The sequence below is a fragment of the Atractosteus spatula genome, chromosome 3 (assembly GCF_055471065.1).
Source record: "Atractosteus spatula isolate fAtrSpa1 chromosome 3, fAtrSpa1.hap1, whole genome shotgun sequence".
Taxonomy (NCBI): domain Eukaryota; kingdom Metazoa; phylum Chordata; class Actinopteri; order Semionotiformes; family Lepisosteidae; genus Atractosteus; species Atractosteus spatula.
Genome location: NC_142708.1, coordinates 66,889,777 through 66,913,799, shown reverse-complemented (window position 1 = coordinate 66,913,799; position 24,023 = coordinate 66,889,777). Strand labels below are relative to the sequence as shown.

The following is a 24,023-nucleotide window of genomic DNA, read 5'->3' as shown; positions in this document are numbered from 1 at the left end:
TTTTAGTCAGTGTATCAGAGTCATCAGTGTGTCAATCAGAGTGCCAGACTATAAGTTTGTCACTCCTTACCCTCTCCTTCATCTTCAGCCTTGGCCACTCTTTCCTCTCGACCCTGGAGAGCAGAGAGAGGGAGGCTGTGAGTATCCAAGAGACTGGAGGATGATGGAGGAGGAGAGGTGTGTGAGATGGTGGAGGAGAGGAGTGTGTGATGATGGGGGATAGGAGTGTGTGATGATGGAGGAGGAGAGGAGTGTGTGATGATGGAGGAGAGGAGTGTGTGATGATGGAGGAGAGGAGTGTGTGATGATGGAGGAGGAGAGGAGTGTGTGATGATGGAGGAGAGGAGTGCGTGATGATGGAGGAGAGGAGTACGTGATGATGGAGGAGGAGAGGAGTGTGTGATGATGGAGGAGAGGAGGAGTGTGTGTTGGAGGAGAGGAGTGTGATGATGGAGGAGGAGAGGAGTGTGTGTGATGGAGGAGAGGAGTGTGTGATGGAGGAGGAGAGGAGTACGTGATGATGGAGGAGAGGAGTGTGTGATGATGGAGGAGAGGAGTGTGTGTGTTGGAGGAGAGGAGTGTGATGATGGAGGAGAGGAGTGTGATGATGGAGGAGGAGAGGAGTGTGTGTGATGGAGGAGAGGAGTGTGTGATGATGGAGGAGAGGAGTGTGATGATGGAGGAGGAGAGGAGTGTGTGTGATGGAGGAGAGGAGTGTGTGATGGAGGAGGAGAGGAGTGTGTGATGATGGAGGAGAGGAGTGTGTGTGTTGGAGGAGAGGAGTGTGTGATGGAGGAGGACAGTGGAAAAAGAGTGAGTGATGGAGGGATATGGCTATGCTCCTGACCTCCTCTTGCTGGGGATGAAGCCGATTTCGTCCCCCTCTCCATCAGGGGTGATCCGCCTCGCCTGCCACCACTCCTCGTCGCTGGCGTCCAGGACCTGCAGCACCTCTCCGAACCGGAAACCCAGGGCCTGGCTCAGGAAGCCACAGTCCTTCGTCTTGTCATAGTCGAACAGCGCCCTGAGACAGAGAGACAGTCACACTGCGCCCTGAGAGAGAGACAGTCACACTGCGCCCTGAGAGAGAGACAGTCATACTGCGTCCTGAGAGAGAGACAGTTACACTGCGCCCTGAGAGAGAGACAGTCATACTGCGTCCTGAGAGAGAGACAGTCACACTGCGTCCTGAGAGAGAGACAGTTACACTGCGCCCTGAGAGAGAGACAGTCATACTGCGTCCTGAGAGAGAGACAGTCACACTGCGCCCTGAGACAGAGAGACAGTCACACTGCGCCCTGAGAGAGAGACAGTCACACTGCATGCTGAGGGAGAGACAGTTACACTCCACACTGAGAGAGAGACAGTTACACTGCGCCCTGAGACAGAGAGACAGTCACACTGCGCCCTGAGAGAGACAGTCACACTGCGTCCTGAGAGAGAGACAGTTACACTGCGCCCTGAGAGAGAGACAGTCACACTGCATGCTGAGGGAGAGACAGTTACACTCCACACTGAGAGAGAGACAGTTACACTGCGCCCTGAGACAGAGAGACAGTCACACTGCGCCCTGAGAGAGAGACAGTCACACTGCATGCTGAGGGAGAGACAGTTACACTCCACACTGAGAGAGAGACAGTTACACTGCGCCCTGAGACAGAGAGACAGTCACACTGCGCCCTGAGAGAGAGACAGTCACACTGCACCCTGAGACATAGAGACAGTCACACTGCGTCCTGAGACAGAGAGACAGTCACACTGCACGCTGAGAGAGAGACAGTCATACTGCGCCCTGAGACAGAGAGACAGTCACACTGCGCCCTGAGAGAGAGACAGTCACACTGCATGCTGAGGGAGAGACAGTTACACTCCACACTGAGAGAGAGACAGTTACACTGCGCCCTGAGACAGAGAGACAGTCACACTGTGCCCTGAGAGAGAGACAGTCACACTGCACACTGAGACAGAGAGACAGTCTCACTGCGCCCTGAGAGAGAGACAGTCACACTGCGCACTGAGACGGAGAGACAGTCACACTGCGCCCTGAGAGAGAGACAGTCACACTGCACGCTGAGAGAGACAGTTACACTGCGCACAGAGACGGAGAGACAGCCACACTGCGCCCTGAGAGAGAGACAGTCATACTGCGCCCTGAGAGAGAGAGACAGTCATACTGCACCCTGAGAGAGAGAGACAGTCACACTGCTCACAGAGAAAGAGACAGTCACACTGTGCACTGAGACAGAGAGACAGTCACACTGTTGTGTAGTGTTGTGTACCTGATGTAAAAGCCTCTCTTGATGTTGCAGCTCAGGGAAGTGGTATTGTGTAGCGTTGTGTACCTGATGTAAAAGCCTCTCTTGATGTTGCAGCTCAGGGAAGTGGTATTGTGTAGCATTGTGTAGCTGATGTAAAAGTCTGTCTTGGGGTTGTAGTGCAGAAAGGTGGTGTTGTGCAAAGTTGCGTATTATTGTGTACCTGATGTAAAAGCCTCTCTTGGTGTTGCTGCGCAGGGAGGTGGTGTTGTATAGAGTTGTGTAATGTTGTGTAGTGTTGTGTACCTGATGTAAAAGCCTCTCTTGGTGTTGCTGCGCAGGGAGGTGGTGCCAGAGCCCATACTGCTGTTCATCAGCTGCTCCCGGAGGTCGTGAATCTTCGCCTCAAACCGGCTGTACTCTGCAATGCGAGAGAAATCTGACTGGAGCCCTTTCAGATGACATCACCTCTGATCATGACATCAGCCAAGGGTGGACTGGCTGGGAAACTTAAAGCTTTGATCAGGGTCTCAGTTCCAAGCCTCAACTTGTGTGCATTCATTCTAATGGTTATTGCTTGACAACACTGTATTTCATTGGTCATGACAACAAAGCTCTTTAATTTCAATCTGCCTGAGACTGTAGCATACTGTATTGGTCTGGACTATGGAGTGCAATATTAGACTGGACTGTAGTGTACAGTATTGGTCTGGACTGTAGAGTACTGTATTAGACCGGACTGTAGTGTACAGTATTGGTCTGGACTATGGAGTACAATATTAGACTGGACTGTAGCGTACTGTATTAGACTGGACTATAGGGTACAGTATTAGACTGAACTGTAGCGTACTGTATTAGACTGGACTGTAGCATACAGTATTGGTCTGGACTATGGAGTACAATATTAGACTGGACTGTAGCGTATAGTATTAGACTGGACTGTAGCGTACCATATTAGACCGGACTGTAGCGTATAGTATTAGACTGGACTGCAGCGTATAGTATTGCACTGGACTGTAGTGTACAGTATTAGACTGGACTGTAGCGTATAGTATTAGACTGGACTGTAGTGTACAGTATTAGACTGGACTGTAGCGTATAGTATTAGACTGGACTGTAGCGTACCATATTAGACCGGACTGTAGCGTATAGTATTAGACTGGACTGCAGCGTATAGTATTGCACTGGACTGTAGTGTACAGTATTAGACTGGACTGTAGCGTATAGTATTAGACTGGACTGTAGTGTACAGTATTAGACTGGACTGTAGCGTATAGTATTAGACTGGACTGCAGTGTACAGTATTAGACTGGACTGCAGCGTACAGTATTAAACTGGACTGTAGCGTACAGTATTAGACTGGACTGCAGCGTACAGTATTAGACTGGACTGTAGAGTACTGTATTAGACTAGACTGCAGCATACAGTATTAGACTGGACTGTAGAGTACTGTATTAGACTGGACTGTAGTGTACAGTATTAGACTGGACTGCAGTGTACAGTATTAGACTGGACTGTAGCGTACAGTATTAGACTGGACTGTAGAGTACTGTATTAGACTGGACTGTAGCGTACAGTATTAGACTGGACTGCAGTGTACAGTATTAGACTGGACTGTAGAGTACTGTATTAGACTGGACTGCAGCGTACAGTATTAGACTGGACTGCAGCGTACAGTATTAGACTAGACTGCAGTGTACAGTATTAGACTGGACTGTAGCGTACAGTGCTGCATTGGACTGTTCTACCATGGGCTGTACGGGACTGATCTGCATTAGGCTGCGCTGGGCAGCACCTACCTTCCGGTCTGTATTGTGCGATGATCGTGACAGTCTGACCCGCATTCTTCAGCGCAGTGGCTGCCTGCTCATGGGTGGCACTCCGGAGATCCACGCCATTCACCTGGCAGAGTAGACAGAGAGCATGACAGAGCGTCCGAAGTGCTGGAGTGATACAGAGCTGGAGAGAGGGAGAGGCAAGGAGAGAGGGGGAAGAGCAGAACGAGAGAAGTACAGAGAGAGAGGTGGTGGAGGGTCACTCACAGACAGAATCTGATCCCCTTTCCTCAGCTCCCCGCTCAGGTCAGCCGGCCCCCCTGCCAGGATGAAGGAGATGAAGATGCCCTCACCATCCTCACCCCCCACAATGTTGAAACCCAGCCCTGTGGAGCCCCTGTGGATCAGCACTCGCCTGGGCTCCCTGAGAGACAGAGGGATTAATCAGACACACTGGACACTACAGTCCATTAACACTGCACTGAGAGAGAGGGGTTAATACAGACACACTGGACACTACAGTACATTAACACTGCACTGAGAGAGAGGGGTTAATACAGACACACTGGACACTACAGTACATTAACACTGCACTGAGAGAGAGGGGTTAATACAGTCACTCTGGACACTACAGTACATTAGCACTGCACTGAGAGAGAGAGGGGGGTTAATACAGACACACTGAACACTACAGTCCATTAACACTGCACTGAGAGAGAGAGGGGTTAATACAGACACATTGGACACTAGAGTACATTAATAGTGATCTGAAAGGGGGGAAGGGGTTATTTCACATACTGCACAGCACAGTAACGCACAGGGAGAGATAATTCACACAGTATCACTGATGGGTACAGTATTTGAAAGTCCCAAACCTGGGTATGTCATCGTCTCCCAGCATGCCTTTGGGGATGGGGGAGTATCTCCGTGGTGACGTTGGCGTGAGGGCCTGTGGGTAGTCTGTGCCTAGGTAGTTTGGGTGGCCAACCTCGTTGTCCATGTGAGGGGAGTATGCTGTGGAGACACACAGGCACTTTTAACACACACACACTTGCACTGAGTGGAGCACAGCAGACAAGTGGAAGAAAGTCAGACAGAGAGACAGGTGTGTCAGGAGGTGTAGGAGTCAGAGAGAGAGACAGGTGTGTCAGGAGGTGTAGGAGTCAGAGAGAGAGACAGGTGTATCAGGAGGTGTAAGAGCCAGAGAGAGAGACAGGTGTGTCAGGAGGTGTCGGAGTCAGAGAGAGAGAGACAGGTGTGTCAGGAGGTGCAGGAGTCAGAGAGAGAGAGACAGGTGTGTCAGGAGGTGCAGGAGTCAGAGAGAGAGAGACGGGTGTGTCAGGAGGTGCAGGAGTCAGAGAGAGAGAGACAGGTGTGTCAGGAGGTGTAGGAGTCAGAGAGAGAGACAGGTGTGTCAGGAGGTGTAGGAGTCAGAGAGAGAGACAGGTGTGTCAGGAGGTGTCAGAGTCAGAGAGAGAGACAAGTGTGTCAGGAGGTGCAGGAGTCAGAGAGAGAGAGACAGGTGTGTCAGGACGTGTAGGAGCCAGAGAGAGAGACAGGTGTGTCAGCAGGTGCAGGAGTCAGAGAGAGAGAGAGACAGGTGTGTCAGGAGGTGTAGGCGTCAGAGAGAGAGAGACAGGTGTGTCAGCAGGTACAGGAGTCAGAGAGAGAGACAGGTGTGTCAGGACGTGTAGGTGTCAGAGAGAGAGACAGGTGTGTCAGGAGGTGTAGGAGTCAGAGCGAGAGACAGGTGTGTCAGGACATGTAGGAGTCAGAGAGAGAGACCGGTGTGTCAGGACGTGTAGGAGTCAGAGAGAGAGACCGGTGTGTCAGGACGTGTAGGAGTCAGAGCGAGAGACAGGTGTGTCAGGAGGTGTAGGAGCCAGAGAGAGAGACAGGTGTGTCAGGAGGTGCAGGAGTCAGAGAGAGAGAGAGACAGGTGTGTTAGGAGGTGTAGGAGTCAGAGAGAGAGAGAGACAGGTGTGTCAGGAGGTGTAGGAGTCAGAGAGAGAGAGACAGGTGTTTCAGCAGGTACAGGAGTCAGAGAGAGAGACAGGTGTGTCAGGACGTGTAGGTGTCAGAGAGAGAGACAGGTGTGTCAGGAGGTGTAGGAGTCAGAGCGAGAGACAGGTGTGTCAGGACATGTAGGAGTCAGAGCGAGAGACAGGTGTGTCAGGACATGTAGGAGTCAGAGAGAGAGACCGGTGTGTCAGGACGTGCAGGAGTCAGAGAGAGAGAGAGACAGGTGTGTCAGGACGTGTAGGAGTCAGAGAGAGAGACAGGTGTGTCAGGACGTGTAGGTGTCAGAGAGAGAGACAGGTGTATCAGGAGGTGCAGGAGTCAGAGAGAGAGAGAGACAGGTGTGTCAGGAGGTGTAGGAGTCAGAGAGAGAGAGACAGGTGTTTCAGCAGGTACAGGAGTCAGAGAGAGAGACAGGTGTGTCAGGAGGTGTAGGAGCCAGAGAGAGAGACAGGTGTGTCAGCAGGTGCAGGAGTCAGAGAGAGAGAGAGACAGGTGTGTCAGGAGGTGTAGGAGTCAGAGAGAGAGAGACAGGTGTTTCAGCAGGTACAGGAGTCAGAGAGAGAGACAGGTGTGTCAGGACGTGTAGGTGTCAGAGAGAGAGACAGGTGTGTCAGGAGGTGTAGGAGTCAGAGCGAGAGACAGGTGTGTCAGGAGGTGTAGGAGTCAGAGCGAGAGACAGGTGTGTCAGGACATGTAGGAGTCAGAGCGAGAGACAGGTGTGTCAGGACATGTAGGAGTCAGAGAGAGAGACCGGTGTGTCAGGACGTGCAGGAGTCAGAGAGAGAGAGAGACAGGTGTGTCAGGACGTGTAGGAGTCAGAGAGAGAGACAGGTGTGTCAGGACGTGTAGGTGTCAGAGAGAGAGACAGGTGTATCAGGAGGTGTAGGAGTCAGAGCGAGAGACAGGTGTGTCAGGACATGTAGGAGTCAGAGCGAGAGACAGGTGTGTCAGGAGGTGTAGGAGTCAGAGAGAGAGACAGGTGTGTCAGGACATGTAGGAGTCAGAGAGAGAGACAGGTGTGTCAGGAGGTGTAGGAGTCAGAGAGAGAGAGACAGGTGTGTCAGCAGGTACAGGAGTCAGAGAGAGAGACCGGTGTGTCAGGACGTGTAGGAGTCAGAAGAGTCAGACTCACAGCTGGTGATGTCGGGGGGGTTGTAGGAGTCAGTCAGGTACAGGTTGGTGGGCTTGGCCACTCTCAGATACACCACCTCCGCTGTGTTCTTCAGAGCAGCAACCGCATCCTCGTGCATCACATCCTCCAGACACACATTGTTCACCTGCACACACATACGGACAGACAAACACACAACAGCACAAACACATGGACATGCATGGAGACCACAGACAGAGAGTACAACACAGGCATACACCGAAAGACACACGCACAGACACAGAGAGACAGGCAAAATGAACACATTGTTCAATAACCCCATGTTCTCCCGTAGACACAAGAGTCAGAACTGATCAGAATGTAATATGAGTTTCAAAGGAATGATCAGGACTGTTCCAGGGATGTTGGTCAAACAGAGACAGCCACATGCACAGATGTTTAATTTTAGGAATGCATATATTACAGGAAGAAGCTGCTTGCTGTTTAATGTAAGAACATTCCCTGTTTCTGGGGTGCGTGGGACTCGGACAGATCAGCTGCAATTCCTGCACTGCCCAGCAGATGGGGTACTGTCACTGAGAGAGTCCATACTGGAGGCCATGAAACAGCGAGAGACGGAGACAGAGAAGGGGAGGGATAGAGTTAAAAGGCCCATTGCGAGGGCTGGAACAGGAGAGTAGAGGCTACGTCTGAAAAATACTCATGTGTTCATGGTTGCACATCAAGTACATCTTCAATGTGCAATGGAAAGCAAACAGAATGTCAGGATATGAAGTGTGAAATTTAAAGCAAAGTATGTTATGCTAATGTACTAGTAAGACCTTCAGAATATTTAGAATACTGTGTACAATTTCATAATATTTACACAATTGTACGATATTATGTACCAAACAGATATTTCTGATCTGGAATAAGTCCAATCAATCACTAATCCAGATACCTTCTCAGGTGTCCCATGTCCTACACTGACGGGTGGAAGGAACTGAATCTCTTCGGTCTTGAACAGGAAAGCCTCAGAAGGGACCTGATACGAGCACCCAAACACCTCAGGGCATCATCACACTCCGCCCAGAGGACTGAACAGACTCAACAGTGGCACGCCGCCCAGAGGGGACTAGGGGAAACTGTGTGGAAGTGCATTCAAAACCGAGAACAAGACTTAAGGGTGGTGGGAGTAGGGAACAAGCTGCCCAGTTCTTGTTGAAGCCAATACCTGGATGAGATACAGCTGGGTGAGATACTGGGACCAGTTAACTACTGACAAACAATGAGCCAGAGGGGCGAATGGCAGTACAGAGAGGAGGAACAGAGGATTAGGGTGGGGTATCGGAGGGGTTAGAGGGGTCACAGAAGGTTAGGGGGCAAGAGAGGGGTAACAGATTGTTAAAAGGGCAAAAGTAGGGTTCTGGGGTCAGACGATAGTGACAGAGGGGTCAGACTTACAGCCAGGATCTTGTCCCCAATCTGTAGTCGCCCATCCTTGTGTGCTGCCCCCCCCTCAATGATCTTGGTAACGTAGATGCTGTTGTCCCCTGGAATGTGCTGGTTCCCCACTCCCCCTGCAATACTGAACCCCAACCCTGCAGAGACAGAGAGACACAGACACACCAGTCAACCCCACTCCCCCTGCAATACTGAACCCCAACCCTGCAGAGACAGAGAGACACAGACACACCAGTCAACCCCACTCCCCCTGCAATACTGAACCCCAACCCTGCAGAGAGAGAGAGATACAGACACACCAGTCAACCCCACTCCCCCTGCAATACTGAACCCCAACCCTGCAGAGACAGAGAGACACAGACACACCAGTCAACCCCACTCCCCCTGCAATACTGAACCCCAACCCTGCAGAGACAGAGAGACACAGACACACCAGTCAACCCCACTCCCCCTGCAAGACTGAACCCCAACCCTGCAGAGACAGAGAGACACAGACACACCAGTCAACCCCACTCCCCCTGCAATACTGAACCCCAACCCTGCAGAGACAGAGAGACATCCCCATTCACTAAGCTCTAGCTTGCTAACACAGAGGGACATAGACGCCCAGCCTTGACTGAGAACTTTCCAGTGACCTCTGACCTTTGGGCCCCTTGATGAGCTTGATCTCGGTGACCTTTTCGGCCAGCGGTTTCCGGCGCATGACGTAGAGCCGCACAATGGCGCCCGCCTCCTTCAGCGCCTCCACAGCCTGGCTGTGGGTCACCTCACGCACATCCACCTCGTTCACGTAGAAGATACAGTCATTCACCCTGAGATGTTAGAGACCCCTGTTAGCCACACACTCTGTCTTCAGTGTCTATCAGGGTGAGAGTGCCAGGGTCTACAGGGGACAGGGTGCTGTCCTACAGAGGACAATGTTCAGTGTCTATCAGGGAGAGTGTGCCAAGGTCTACAGGGGACAGGGTGCAGTCCTACAGAGGACAATGCTCAGTGTCTATCAGGGAGAGTGTGCCAGGGAAACTGTACACGAGGTCTACAGGGGACAGGGTGCAGTCCTACAGAGGACAATGCTCAGTGTCTATCAGGGTGAGAGTGCCAAGGTCTACAGGGGACAGGGTGCAGTCCTACAGAGGACAATGTGCAGGGATTGTAGGGGACACTGTGCAGTGTCTACAGGGGACAGTATGCTTTAGCTACAGTAAAGGAGATAGAGTGCTGTATCTATGTGGGGAGAATATGCTCTATCTAAAGGGGAGAGAGTGCAATGTCTATGGGCAGACATTCCTAGTGTCTACAAGTACAGTATCTCCAGGGACATCGTGTACTACAGGGTCAGCACCTCAGTCTGCCATCCTGGGCGGCCGCTCCCCCTGGGATGATCTTGGTAATGAAGATACTGGGGTCATCGCCGACATGGGGGTTGTCTGTGCCCCCTGCAATGCTGAACCCCAAACCGGAATTACCCTGCAGGACAGACACAGATACAGCAGGTCAGAGGACAGACACAAGGTCAGGCTACGACCCTGAGACCCTTTAAAGTTAATTTCTTTAAGTCGACCTTGACACCTGCCAAGGGCTTCCTCAGTCTGACCGGAGGCTGAGGCCATCTGATCTGCCCAGCGCTGACTAATTAGCTGTGCCTGTTGTGTGTTTGTGCCGGGTGATGGCACAGTCAAAGCTGTGTCAAGCTGCTTGATTTAGTCCCTGTGGGAGAAGTGCGTCCTCTCAGCCTTTGAAAAGAAGGGGCAGCCCCGTGTCTCCCGCACTGCTTGTGTTTATTCAACAGTATTGCATTTGCATCGCAGGTGTGCTATTAGTTTTAATGGGGGGTGAAGAATCTGAAAGGCTAAGCGCTCACAGTTGAAGTTTAAACATGCACATTAACATAAACCCTGCTGATTAAAAGGCAGGTGTTATATTATAGCATTATGCGTGCAGCAAAAATATAAAAGTAAAAAAAATCTGAGTGTGGTTCTAATAATCCCTGATGATTATGAATGAAATAATTAAGCAAGAATCCCCTGAGAGGCTGTATCAGTAAAGATGTTTGTTCAAGAAGTGCAGATTGAGGTGTGTGGCCCTGGCCAGCAGGTAGCACTGGCAGGGCAGAGCTGGGACTACTCTGGCAGGGCTCTCTCTCCTGCTGCAATAGTACCTTCTGTGACTTGATGGGCTTCTGCAGGCTTGCACTGATGTCAGTGAGAGATGTACTGCTCCTCCAGTCAGCACTCACTCTCCTGTCAGGCTCTGTGCAGAGTCCCAGGGTGAGTGATCTGACAGGGGGTGTCAGAGCAGGGTGTGCACAGTCCTCACTCTCCTGTCGGGCTCTGTGCAGAGTCCCAGGGTGAGTGATCTGACAGGGGGTGTCAGAGGAGGGTGTGCACAGTCCTCACTCTCCTGTCAGGCTCTGTGCAGAGTCCCAGGGTGAGTGATCTGACAGGGGGTGTCAGAGGAGGGTGTGCACAGTCCTCACTCTCCTGTCAGGCTCTGTGCAGAGTCCCAGGGTGAGTGATCTGACAGGGGTGTCAGAGGAGGGTGTGCACAGTCCTCACTCTCCTGTCAGGCTCTGTGCAGAGTCCCAGGGTGAGTGATCTGACAGGGGGTGGAGAACAAGCCTCACCCTTTCCAGCGTGATCTCCTCATACTCCACCTCTCCATCTGTCCCGTTCACCTGAGAGAGAGGGAAGACACAGACAGAGACGGGTCAACATTCGTGACAACTGAAATAATGAGGAACAGAACCAGGGTGGTGAGCCCACACACTGGCAGACGAGACAGCACGAAGGACAGTGAGCCAGACTGCGGAACAATCTCACTAAAACAGCTTCAACAGGCAGGCCTCTTGCTGCACAGATTCCCACTGTCCACCAGTCCGATCCACTCCAGGTATTACAGTGTGGCCAATCAGACTTCCAGTCTGATCCACTCCAGGTATTACAGTGTGGCCAATCAGACTTCCAGTGCACACCAGTACGATCCACTCCAGGTATTACAGTGTGGCCAATCAGACTCCCAGTGCACACCAGTACGATCCACTCCAGGTATTACAGTGTGGCCAGTCAGACTCCCAGTGCACACCAGTACGATCCACTCCAGGTATTACAGTGTGGCCAGTCAGACTCCCAGTGCACACCAGTCCGATCCACTCCAGGTTGTGCAGATGGTGACCAAAGACAACAGAAGATGGTAACAGGAGACACAGCAAGAATGTGGAGCGACATGGTCTGATTGTCCAGTAAAACCAGGGCAAGGTCTGGACCCAAGGAGATGTGAAGTGTTCAATGGTGACCTCTTGATAGCGGCGCTGTGAGGGGTCAGGGGTCAGGGACAAGGCAGAGGCCATGGGAAATTGACAGGAAAGGTTAGCACGAGGGTCGGAGCTGGGCTCAGGGATAATTCGGAGGATTAAGTGTTAGCCTAAGTGATGTAAGGATGAGTGTCACGACTGGAGTGAAGATCAAGATTCAGGGTTAGGACTGAAGGATCACATGTAATGTTAGGGTTAAGGCCAGGTTGGTATGGTCGGACAATCCTGCTAACTGTCCTCATGCGGACAGGGAAGGATGGAACAGGATGCTTGAGCGCGGTACAGAACAGCCGACTCTCTTTCCTGCGTTTCTCCCGTCCTCCAGTGGCTGTGACTCGGGAAACTGTCAGGAAGTCACACTGGCACACTAAGTTCTCAGCTCCATGCATGCGCCTCATCTAAACAAGGGGTCCCGCACCCTGATCCTGGGGACCCCACACCTGCTGGGATTGCGTCCAGACATTTACTCGAACCCTTTCCTGGTCTAATAACAGGATTCATACAGCACTTTAACTATTTTCAGTACCCATACATACTGGAGGTTTGCATTGGAATGACTGCATTTCATTAGTCATTAGACAGGTGGACATTAAAGGCTCTATACATTAGAGCAAAAAAAACAACTTGCAAAGGTTCTACTCAAGCAGTCCGTCTGAAAACCTGAGAACATGTTTGAAAACACAGCTGGGTTCAGGGCGGACAGCAAGCTGAGGACACCCTGGCTGACTCTGTCCCTAACGATCCCAGTCATTACTCAGCTAATTGGGCGGCTCCTCCTGGAGCACCCCAGTCACAGCAGTGTGAATGTCAGGACTGTCGGGCACAACCTGCGCTCCGAACTGGACCTCGACTGATTTCCTGTTGGATATTTCATTTGACAAATTGAATATCGCAAACCAGACCGTACAGACAGATGGGCAAGTCGAGATATGGACAGACACCTGAGGGGGGGAGCTATAGAAGGGGAATGACATCACTGGTGACTGGACAGACAGGTGGACAGAGAGACAGAGAGACAGAGATAGGGGTGATGTGTTAGCTGGGCCAGGTGAATGTCTGGACAGACAGGTGGACAGAGAGACAGAGAGACAGAGATAGGGGCGATGTGTTAGCTGGGCCAGGTGAATGTCTGGACAGACAGGTGGACAGAGAGACAGAGAGACAGAGATAGGGGCGATGTGTTAGCTGGGCCAGGTGAATGTCTGGACAGACAGGTGGACAGAGAGACAGAGAGACAGAGAGACAGAGATAGGGGAGATGTGTTAGCTGGGCCAGGTGAATGTCTGGACACACAGGTGGACAGAGAGACAGAGAGACAGAGATAGGGGCGATGTGTTAGCTGTTCCAGGTGAATGTCTGGACAGACAGACAAGTGGACAGAGAGACAGAGAGACAGAGAGACAGAGATAGGGGCGATGTGTTAGCTGGGCCAGGTGAATGTCTGGACAGACAGGTGGACAGAGAGACAGAGAGACAGAGATAGGGGCGATGTGTTAGCTGGGCCAGGTGAATGTCTGGACACACAGGTGGACAGAGAGACAGAGAGACAGAGATAGGGGCGATGTGTTAGCTGTTCCAGGTGAATGTCTGGACAGACAGACAAGTGGACAGAGAGACAGAGAGACAGAGAGACAGAGAGACAGAGAGACAGAGATAGGGGCGATGTGTTAGCTGTTCCAGGTGAATGTCTGGACAGACAGACAAGTGGACAGAGAGACAGAGAGACAGAGAGAGAGAGACATAGATAGGGGCGATGTGTTAGCTGGGCCAGGTGAATGTCTGGACAGACAGGTGGACAGAGAGACAGAGAGACAGAGAGACAGAGACACAGAGACACAGAGACACAGAGAGACAGAGAGACAGAGAGACAGAGAGACAGAGATGGGGCGATGTGTTAGCTGTTTCAGGTGAATGTCTGGACAGACAGACAAGTGGACAGAGAGACAGAGAGACAGAGAGATAGAGATAGGGGCGATGTGTTAGCTGGGCCAGGTGAATGTCTGGACAGACAGGTGGACAGAGAGACAGAGAGACAGAGATAGGGGTGATGTGTTAGCTGGGCCAGGTGAATGTCTGGACAGACAGGTGGACAGAGAGACAGAGAGACAGAGATAGGGGCGATGTGTTAGCTGGGCCAGGTGAATGTCTGGACACACAGGTGGACAGAGAGACAGAGAGACAGAGATAGGGGCGATGTGTTAGCTGGGCCAGGTGAATGTCTGGACAGACAGGTGGACAGAGAGACAGAGAGACAGAGATAGGGGTGATGTGTTAGCTGGGCCAGGTGAATGTCTGGACAGACAGGTGGACAGAGAGACAGAGAGACAGAGATGGGGCGATGTGTTAGCTGGGCCAGGTGAATGTCTGGACAGACAGGTGGACAGAGAGACAGAGAGACAGAGAGACAGAGATGGGGCGATGTGTTAGCTGTTCCAGGTGAATGTCTGGACAGACAGACAAGTGGACAGAGAGACAAGTGGACAGAGAGACAGAGAGACAGAGAGACAGAGAGACAGAGATAGGGGCGATGTGTTAGCTGGGCCAGGTGAATGTCTGGACAGACAGGTGGACAGAGAGACAGAGAGACAGAGATAGGGGCGATGTGTTAGCTGGGCCAGGTGAATGTCTGGACACACAGGTGGACAGAGAGACAGAGAGACAGAGATAGGGGCGATGTGTTAGCTGTTCCAGGTGAATGTCTGGACAGACAGACAAGTGGACAGAGAGACAGAGAGACAGAGAGACAGAGAGACAGAGATAGGGGCGATGTGTTAGCTGTTCCAGGTGAATGTCTGGACAGACAGACAAGTGGACAGAGAGACAGAGAGACAGAGAGACAGAGATAGGGGCGATGTGTTAGCTGGGCCAGGTGAATGTCTGGACAGACAGGTGGACAGAGAGACAGAGAGACAGAGACACAGAGAGACAGAGAGACAGAGAGACAGAGAGACAGAGATGGGGCGATGTGTTAGCTGTTTCAGGTGAATGTCTGGACAGACAGACAAGTGGACAGAGAGACAGAGAGACAGAGAGACAGAGAGACAGAGAGACAGAGAGACAGAGATAGGGGCGATGTGTTAGCTGGGCCAGGTGAATGTCTGGACAGACAGGTGGACAGAGAGACAGAGAGACAGAGATAGGGGTGATGTGTTAGCTGGGCCAGGTGAATGTCTAGACAGACAGGTGGACAGAGAGACAGAGAGACAGAGATAGGGGCGATGTGTTAGCTGGGCCAGGTGAATGTCTGGACACACAGGTGGACAGAGAGACAGAGAGACAGAGATAGGGGCGATGTGTTAGCTGGGCCAGGTGAATGTCTGGACAGACAGGTGGACAGAGAGACAGAGAGACAGAGATAGGGGTGATGTGTTAGCTGGGCCAGGTGAATGTCTGGACAGACAGGTGGACAGAGAGACAGAGAGACAGAGATGGGGCGATGTGTTAGCTGGGCCAGGTGAATGTCTGGACAGACAGGTGGACAGAGAGACAGAGAGACAGAGAGACAGAGAGACAGAGATGGGGCGATGTGTTAGCTGTTCCAGGTGAATGTCTGGACAGACAGACAAGTGGACAGAGAGACAGAGAGACAGAGAGACAGAGAGACAGAGATAGGGGCGATGTGTTAGCTGGGCCAGGTAAATGTCTGGACAGACAGGTGGACAGAGAGACAGAGAGACAGAGATAGGGGCGATGTGTTAGCTGGGCCAGGTGAATGTCTGGACACTCAGGTGGACAGAGAGACAGAGAGACAGAGAGACAGAGATAGGGGCAATGTGTTAGCTGTTCCAGGTGAATGTCTGGACAGACAGACAAGTGGACAGAGAGACAGAGAGACAGAGAGACAGAGATAGGGGCGATGTGTTAGCTGTTCCAGGTGAATGTCTGGACAGACAGACAAGTGGACAGAGAGACAGAGAGACAGAGAGACAGAGAGACAGAGAGACAGAGAGACAGAGATAGGGGCGATGTGTTAGCTGGGCCAGGTAAATGTCTGGACAGACAGGTGGACAGAGAGACAGAGAGACAGAGATAGGGGTGATGTGTTAGCTGGGCCAGGTGAATGTCTGGACAGACAGGTGGACAGAGAGACAGAGAGACAGAGATGGGGCGATGTGTTAGCTGGGCCAGGTGAATGTCTGGACAGACAGGTGGACAGAGAGACAGAGAGACAGAGAGACAGAGAGACAGAGATGGGGCGATGTGTTAGCTGTTCCAGGTGAATGTCTGGACAGACAGACAAGTGGACAGAGAGACAGAGAGACAGAGAGACAGAGAGACAGAGAGACAGAGATAGGGGCGATGTGTTAGCTGGGCCAGGTAAATGTCTGGACAGACAGGTGGACAGAGAGACAGAGAGACAGAGATAGGGGCGATGTGTTAGCTGGGCCAGGTGAATGTCTGGACACTCAGGTGGACAGAGAGACAGAGAGACAGAGAGACAGAGATAGGGGCGATGTGTTAGCTGTTCCAGGTGAATGTCTGGACAGACAGACAAGTGGACAGAGAGACAGAGAGACAGAGAGACAGAGATAGGGGCGATGTGTTAGCTGTTCCAGGTGAATGTCTGGACAGACAGACAAGTGGACAGAGAGACAGAGAGACAGAGAGACAGAGATAGGGGCGATGTGTTAGCTGGGCCAGGTGAATGTCTGGACAGACAGGTGGACAGAGAGACAGAGAGACAGAGAGACAGAGAGACAGAGAGACAGAGAGACAGAGATGGGGCGATGTGTTAGCTGTTTCAGGTGAATGTCTGGACAGACAGACAAGTGGACAGAGAGACAGAGAGACAGAGAGACAGAGATAGGGGCGGTGTGTTAGCTGGGCCAGGTGAATGTCTGGACAGACAGGTGGACAGAGAGACAGAGAGACAGAGATAGGGGTGATGTGTTAGCTGGGCCAGGTGAATGTCTGGACAGACAGGTGGACAGAGAGACAGAGAGACAGAGATAGGGGCGATGTGTTAGCTGGGCCAGGTGAATGTCTGGACACACAGGTGGACAGAGAGACAGAGAGACAGAGATAGGGGCGATGTGTTAGCTGGGCCAGGTGAATGTCTGGACACACAGGTGGACAGAGAGACAGAGAGACAGAGATAGGGGTGATGTGTTAGCTGGGCCAGACAGACAAATGGCCAGAGGGGAAGGGGGAAAACGAGAGAAGAGAAATATATTCCTTACATAAGGCGAGCCATCGATAGTGTCTGTGTTTACAACCACGGGAGGAGAGTTGGCCTACAGAGAAAGATACAATACAGTACAGAAAATCAATCAGTCAACCAATCAAGAAAGCCTGTCCTTGCAGTACAAGACCAGCAGTAACGTCTTTCTGTTGTGTGTTAAGCGAGGACAGTCTCTCTCATCCAAACTCCAGCCTTTCACAAGAGCATCAGTGTCTGGCCCTGCATGATGCACGCACGCAAAAACACACACAGAGCTTGAACTGTACCACACAACAGTGCAACTGTGTTAGTGTCACCTGCCTATTGTGCCTGGTGTTGTGTTACCCTGTGAGTGACCTTTACTATTTAGGAGTACTAATAGAAACTGTACAGATCCAAGCCTTGGAATTTAACAATTGGGAATATTTCCTCAGATTGCACTTTTTAAAGAAGAAACTCTCCTTGCCTGTCTCTCTCACCACACTGTCCAAGTCCAGGAGCTGTCCTGTCTCTCTCTCATCACACTGTCCAAGTCCAGGAGCTGTCCTGTCTCTCTCTCACCACACTGTCAGAGTTCAGGAGCTGTCCTGTCTCTCTCTCACCACACTGTCAGAGTTCAGGAGCTGTCCTGTCTCTCTCTCTCACCACACTGTCAGAGTTCAGGAGCTGTCCTGTCTCTCTCTCTCACCACACTGTCAGAGTTCAGGAGCTGTCCTGTCTCTCTCTCTCACCACACTGTCAGAGTTCGGGAGCTGTCTTGTCTTTCTCTCTCACCACACTGTCAGAGTTCGGGAGCTGTCTTGTCTCTCTCTCTCACCACACTGTCAGAGTTCAGGAGCTGTCCTGTCTTTCTCTCTCACCACACTGTCAGAGTTCAGGAGCTGTCCTGTCTTTCTCTCTCACCACACTGTCAGAGTTCAGGAGCTGTCCTGTCTCCCTCTCACCACACTGTCAGAGTTCAGGAGCTGTCCTGTCTTTCTCTCTCACCACACTGTCAGAGTTCAGGAGCTGTCCTGTCTCTCTCTCTCACCACAGTGTCAGAGTTCAGGAGCTGTCCTGTCTCTCTCTCTCACCACACTGTCAGAGTTCAGGAGCTGTCCTGTCTCTCTCTCTCACCACACTGTCAGAGTTCAGGAGCTGTCCTGTCTTTCTCTCTCACCACACTGTCAGAGTTCAGGAGCTGTCTTGTCTTTCTCTCTCACCACACTGTCAGAGTTCAGGAGCTGTCCTGTCTCTCTCTCTCACCACAGTGTCAGAGTTCAGGAGCTGTCCTGTCTCTCTCTCTCACCACACTGTCAGAGTTCAGGAGCTGTCCTGTCTCTCTCTCTCACCACACTGTCAGAGTTCAGGAGCTGTCCTGTCTCCCTCTCACCACAGTGTCAGAGTTCAGGAGCTGTCCTGTCTCTCTCTCTCACCACAGTGTCAGAGTTCAGGAGCTGTCCTGTCTCTCTCTCTCACCATACTGGCAGAGTTCAGGAGCTGTCCTGCCTCTCCCGCACTGTTACCCGTTCGTGCCAAGCTGAACCGGCTGTCGCTCCCCCTGGTGTCTCCCTGTCTCTCTCTCTGTGCAGATGGTCTGCCCTGCACATTCCAGACTCTCGACAGCCTGTCTCCCTCCCTCTTTTTCCAAATCTGCTGTCCTTCTTTCCCCTCCGCTGTGGAGAAGGAAGTGTCTGAACGGCTGCTTGCTGGAAGGGCCGTGGGATGTGACACTGTGCACAATGCCAAAGCCTCACACTCGCACTGGACACAGGCAGTTCTTTTTTGTTTCAAATGTTTGGAACGAATGATCTAGAAATGCAATATAATCTACACTGAAGGGCATGAACACTGACTGACATACTGACACCCTGACAGACTGACACCCTGACAGACTGATGCCCTGATTGTCATACTGACACCGACTGACAGACTGACACCCTGACAGACTGATGCCCTGCGTGTCATACTGACACCGACTGACAGACTGACGCCCTGACAGACTGATGCCCTGACAGACTGACGCCCTGACAGACTGATGCCCTGACAGACATACTGACACCCTGACTGTCACACTAACAGACTGACACCCTGACAGACTGATGCCCTGCGTGTCATACTGACACCGACTGACAGACTGACGCCCTGACAGACTGACACCCTGACTGTCACACTAACAGACAGACACCCTGACAGACTGATGCCCTGAACCTGCTTCACAGCAGATTTCTGAAAACCCACCCATGAACCCACCTACTGCAAACACTTTCTTCACACTGATGATGCAATTCCCTGGCCTGAAAGAACGTCACAACATAAAAAATAACAAGTAAGAGAGGAGATGAAAGAGTTCTGACAGGCGTGGAGAAAGGAGAGCAGTTACCCAGTCTCCGGAGACACAAATGAAGACAGAGATGCTGATAGGACATGATGGCAGCTTCTAAACACAGAGAGCATTACCATATAAATCACCTACAGACGGAGAGAGAATGAGTGATGGGAAAAGGAGGTGGAAATGACATCTGACTGTACTGTAGACACTGCTAGAGCCACTGCTGTCCCTCTCCTCTCACACTCCCCCTGAATTCACCAGCACACACACACTGTCACACCTGACTGTACTGTAGACACTGCTAGAGCCACTGCTGTCCCTCTCCTCTCACACTCCCCCTGAATTCACCAGCACACACACACTGTCACACCTGACTGTACTGTAGACACTGCTAGAGCCACTGCTGTCCCTCTCCTCTCACACTCGCCCTGAATTCACCAGCACACACACACTGTCACACCTGACTGTACTGCAGACACTGCTAGAGCCACTGCTGTCCCTCTCCTCTCACACTCCCCCTGAATTCACCAGCACACACACACTGTCACACCTGACTGGACTGCAGACACTGCTAGAGCAGCAGACGCAATCGCAGCAATCCAGCGAGATCCCTTCAGTGAGAGTGATGCAGGTCTGCGGTGGTAGGAGTTGTTTGGCGTTTTCCCTGCTGGTGTGATCAGTGCGTGGGGGGAGCCGGGTCAGGCTATAGCCCTGGAGTGCAGTATTGAGCAGCCGCCCCCATGGTGTGTTAATGGGGAGCAGAGTGTGGGAGAGAGGGCACCAACACAGAGTACCTCTCCACACTCGGTCTCTAACACTTTCCATTTTTAGCTCTCCATGTGCCACCTGCACTGCCATTCCTCCTCTTACTCTCCTATCACTCTGCTTCTCTGACACACTCTCTGCACCTCACCCCACTCTCCCTGTCTCTCTCACTCCTTCTCTCATCTTTCCTGGGGCTCTCCCCTCTGTATTCCTTTCTTCCTTTGCCAGACTCTCCCTCTCTCCCGATGCCAGGCCTCCTGCTCCATGCCGAGTGCCAAGGTGCCATCCCTCTCTCGCTCCATCCCTGACCACCCGTTGCCATGGCTACTCCATGGCAACAGCTGCCGAGGCCTCCGGGGAAATCCTGTCGTCTAGGCAACCAGGCCCTTCTGCACCAGCACTTTCCAGCAATTATCATACAAAACTGTCAATTAATGACTATCGGGAGAGAGGAGCCTGGGACCTGAGAGAGAGGGAGTGAGGAAGAGTGTGGTATGAGAGATCAGTTGAGGACAGAGGGAGTGAAGGATGAGAGAGGGAATGAGAAAGAGTAAGGGATGAGAAATGAAGACAGAGGCAGTGAGGAAGAGTGAGGGATGAGAGATCAGTTGAAGAGAGAGGGAGTGAGGAAGAGTGTGGGATGAGAGATCAGTTGAGGAGAGAGGGAGTGAGGAAGAGTGTGGGATGAGAGATCAGTTGAGGAGAGAGGGAGTGAGGAAGAGTGCGGGATGAGAGATCAGTTGAAGAGAGAGGGAGTGAGGAAGAGTGCGGGATGAGAGATCAGTTGAAGAGAGAGGGAGTGAGGAAGAGTGTGGGATGACAGATCAGTTGAGGACAGAGGGAGTGAGGAAGAGTATGGGATGACAGATCAGTTGAGGAGAGAGGGAGTGAGGAAGAGTGTGGGATGACAGATCAGTTGAGGAGAGAGGGAGTGAGGAAGAGTGTGGGATGACAGATCAGTTGAGGAGAGAGGGAGTGAGGAAGAATGTGGGATGACAGATCAGTTGAGGACAGAGGGAGTGAGGAAGAGTGTGGGATGACAGATCAGTTGAGGAGAGAAGGAGTGAGGAAGAGTGTGGGATGACAGATCAGTTGAGGAGAGAGGGAGTGAGGAAGAGTGTGGGATGACAGATCGGTTGAGGACAGAGGGAGTGAGAGAGAGGGATGGGGGGTTACTGCGGAGGTAGAAAGAGAGAGGGACTGAGCTGCCCAACAATATGCAAAAGTTGCAAAAGCTGTGCAATGGCCTTGAACATGTGAGACACAAGCAGGAGCTGTGGGGTGTGTGTGTAATGAGTGTCAGCCACTGACTCATACTGTACAACTTTCCTCTATCAGAGCAGCTCTTATGAATGCAGCTCAGGCACGGTCAGAATTCAGCACGGTCACATCTGGATCACAGCAGCTCAGGGTGCACTGGACATGAGCAGCCAGTGTGCAGAGATGCAGAAGGTAATCCATCACATATAATTGACCCACAGTCAGGTTTACTCCATAAAGCTACAAGACCGCTTCCTGTACCGCAGAGACCGGATCTGTCTGACCTGAAACCACAGGTCATTCGTGTCAGGCGTGTGCACTGGGGAGTGTTACAGAGGAAAGCAGAGAGGAGATGGAGATCCAGAGAGGCAAACTGATCAAGTCTAGACAGGAAGGAGAGGCAAGAAGGGGCAGAGAGTGATGGAAAAAGAGAGGGAGACGTCTGGGGACTGCAAAGGAGAGGCGGAGAGATGAAGAGAGAAAGTTAAAGCTCACAGGTGGACACCACGGAGTCCGTCTCTCTAACAATAAGAATATTCTATTGTCCTGAATGCCTGTACATGTTTTGCTAATTGTTACTGCATCGGCAACACTGTCATTCACCAGTCATGCTAATAAGGCTCTGTGATTATGAATCTGTAAAAGAAAAATCGAGCTCGTTCCTGTCCTCGTGGTGATTAACTGATCCGTAGTCACGTAGCCTGTACAGTAGGGTCTTATCCGCTGGCGGGTGAAAAGTCGCTGAAGAGCTCTGGCTCCTCGCAGACCGGTCTGACCAGCCCTGTGCTGCTGGGCAGCCAGGAAGAAAACGCCCCAGTGTGGGGGCTGTCCAAGGCTCCCCACTGGGCGATCGATTCCTAACTGACCACTGATGCAAGAAAAACTCTTCTCCATCCCTCCCTCCCTCTGGCCCGCCGGCCCAGCGCCCAAGATGGGGTACAGGATTGAGTTTGGGAGTGTTCGGGACAGACGACACTCCTTTACACAAAGAGGGGTGGGGGTGAGGAACACGGCTAGAGCAGATTCTGTAGGATCCATTCAGAAGAGCCAGGATGGGATCCAGGGATCCGGACAGCCCAACCCTCGCCCGCGACCCGCCCCATCGCCCCGCGGCGGGAGAGAGAACGGAGGGGTCTCCCCTTACCCGCGACCCGCCCCATCGCCCCGCGGCGGGAGAGAGAACGGAGGGGTCTCCCCTTACCCGCGACCCGCCCCATCGCCCCGCGGCGGGAGAGAGAACGGAGGGGTCTCCCCTTACCCGCGACCCGCCCCATCGCCCTGCGGCGGGAGAGAGAACGGAGGGGTCTCCCCTTACCCGCGACCCGCCCCATCGCCCTGCGGCGGGAGAGAGAACGGAGGGACTGCTGCTTATGCCGGATTGTCAAGGCGCTTGAGAGACTCTCTCTATAAATAGACCCGTCGCCGCATCAGACGAGCAGTGCAGACAGCTTTTAATGAGTGTTAATTATGGCTTTAAAGACACTGCGGCTGTCAGGAAGCACGGAAGGGAAACAAGACGAGTCTCTATAAATAACTCTCGCGCCGCGCTGGCAGCCGTCGGCGTGGCCCGATCTGAGCGCCCCTCTTCATCATCCTCTCCTCTGCCAGCCGGTGTGTTCCCGTCCCCAGACCACAGCCAGCTTCCCGATCGGGACGCTTACAGCTGTAACTGTGGGGGAGCGCAGGCTGCGAGTGAAGAGAGGGAGGACAGGGCTGATATAAATGGTTTCAGTGGATCTCCTTATACTGGTCAAGTGATTTTTAACACTATTGTGTACTGTGTATACTGTATATTCACTTGTATGAACATTTCTCTCCCTGCCTCTCTTAATGAACACCCTAAATCTCATCTTCTCCCACCATTCTCCATTCTCCCACAATCTCCCAATCCCTACCATCTCCTAACCCATCTCCCACAATCTCCCAATCCCTACCATATCCTACTCCATCTCCCACAATCTCCCAATCCCTACCATCTCCTACTCCATCTCCCAATCCCTACCATTTCCCAATCCATCTCCCACAATCTCCCAAACACTACCATCTCCTAATCCATCTCCCACAATATCCCAATCCCTACCATCTCCTAACCCATCTCCCACAATTTCCCAATCCCTACCATCTCCCAATCCATCTCCCACAATCTCCCAATCCCTGCCATCTCCTAACCCATCTCCCAATCCCTACCATTTCCCAATCCATCTCCCACAATCTCCCAATCACTACCATTTCCCAATCAATCTCCCACAATATCCCAATCCCTACCATCTCCCAATCCATCTCCCACAATCTCCCAATCACTACCATTTCCCAATCGATCTCCCACAATATCCCAATCCCTACCATCTCCCAAATTCATCTGCCACAATCTTCCAAACACTACCATCTCCCAATCCATCTGCCACAATCTTCCAAACACTACCATCTCCTAATCCATCCTCCACAATATCCCAATCCCTACCATCTCCCAAATCCATCTCCCACAATCTCCCAATCCTTACCATCTCCTAACCCATCTCCCAATCCCTACTATTTCCCAATCCATCTCCCACAATCTCCCAATCCCTACCATCTCCTAACCCATCTCCTACAATCTCCCAGTCCCTACTA

General features: G+C 52.0%; 1 protein-coding gene across 1 annotated transcript in view; it reads right to left on the bottom strand.

Annotated features, from left to right (window-relative positions):
• The window catches only part of LOC148838289 (disks large homolog 4-like), a 54,683-nt gene that overhangs the window by 10,360 nt on the left and 20,300 nt on the right, over window positions 1–24,023 (bottom strand). The window contains exons 4-15 of the mRNA XM_088911168.1: window positions 17,097–17,150; window positions 11,230–11,280; window positions 9,949–10,073; window positions 9,249–9,418; window positions 8,607–8,743; window positions 7,185–7,329; window positions 4,906–5,044; window positions 4,298–4,454; window positions 4,055–4,157; window positions 2,562–2,676; window positions 848–1,024; window positions 71–113 (exon numbers count right to left, since the gene is read on the bottom strand). Of these exons, the coding sequence (XP_088767294.1) occupies window positions 71–113; window positions 848–1,024; window positions 2,562–2,676; window positions 4,055–4,157; window positions 4,298–4,454; window positions 4,906–5,044; window positions 7,185–7,329; window positions 8,607–8,743; window positions 9,249–9,418; window positions 9,949–10,073; window positions 11,230–11,280; window positions 17,097–17,150 (1,416 nt within the window). The remainder of the gene's footprint in view (window positions 1–70; window positions 114–847; window positions 1,025–2,561; window positions 2,677–4,054; window positions 4,158–4,297; window positions 4,455–4,905; window positions 5,045–7,184; window positions 7,330–8,606; window positions 8,744–9,248; window positions 9,419–9,948; window positions 10,074–11,229; window positions 11,281–17,096; window positions 17,151–24,023) is intronic.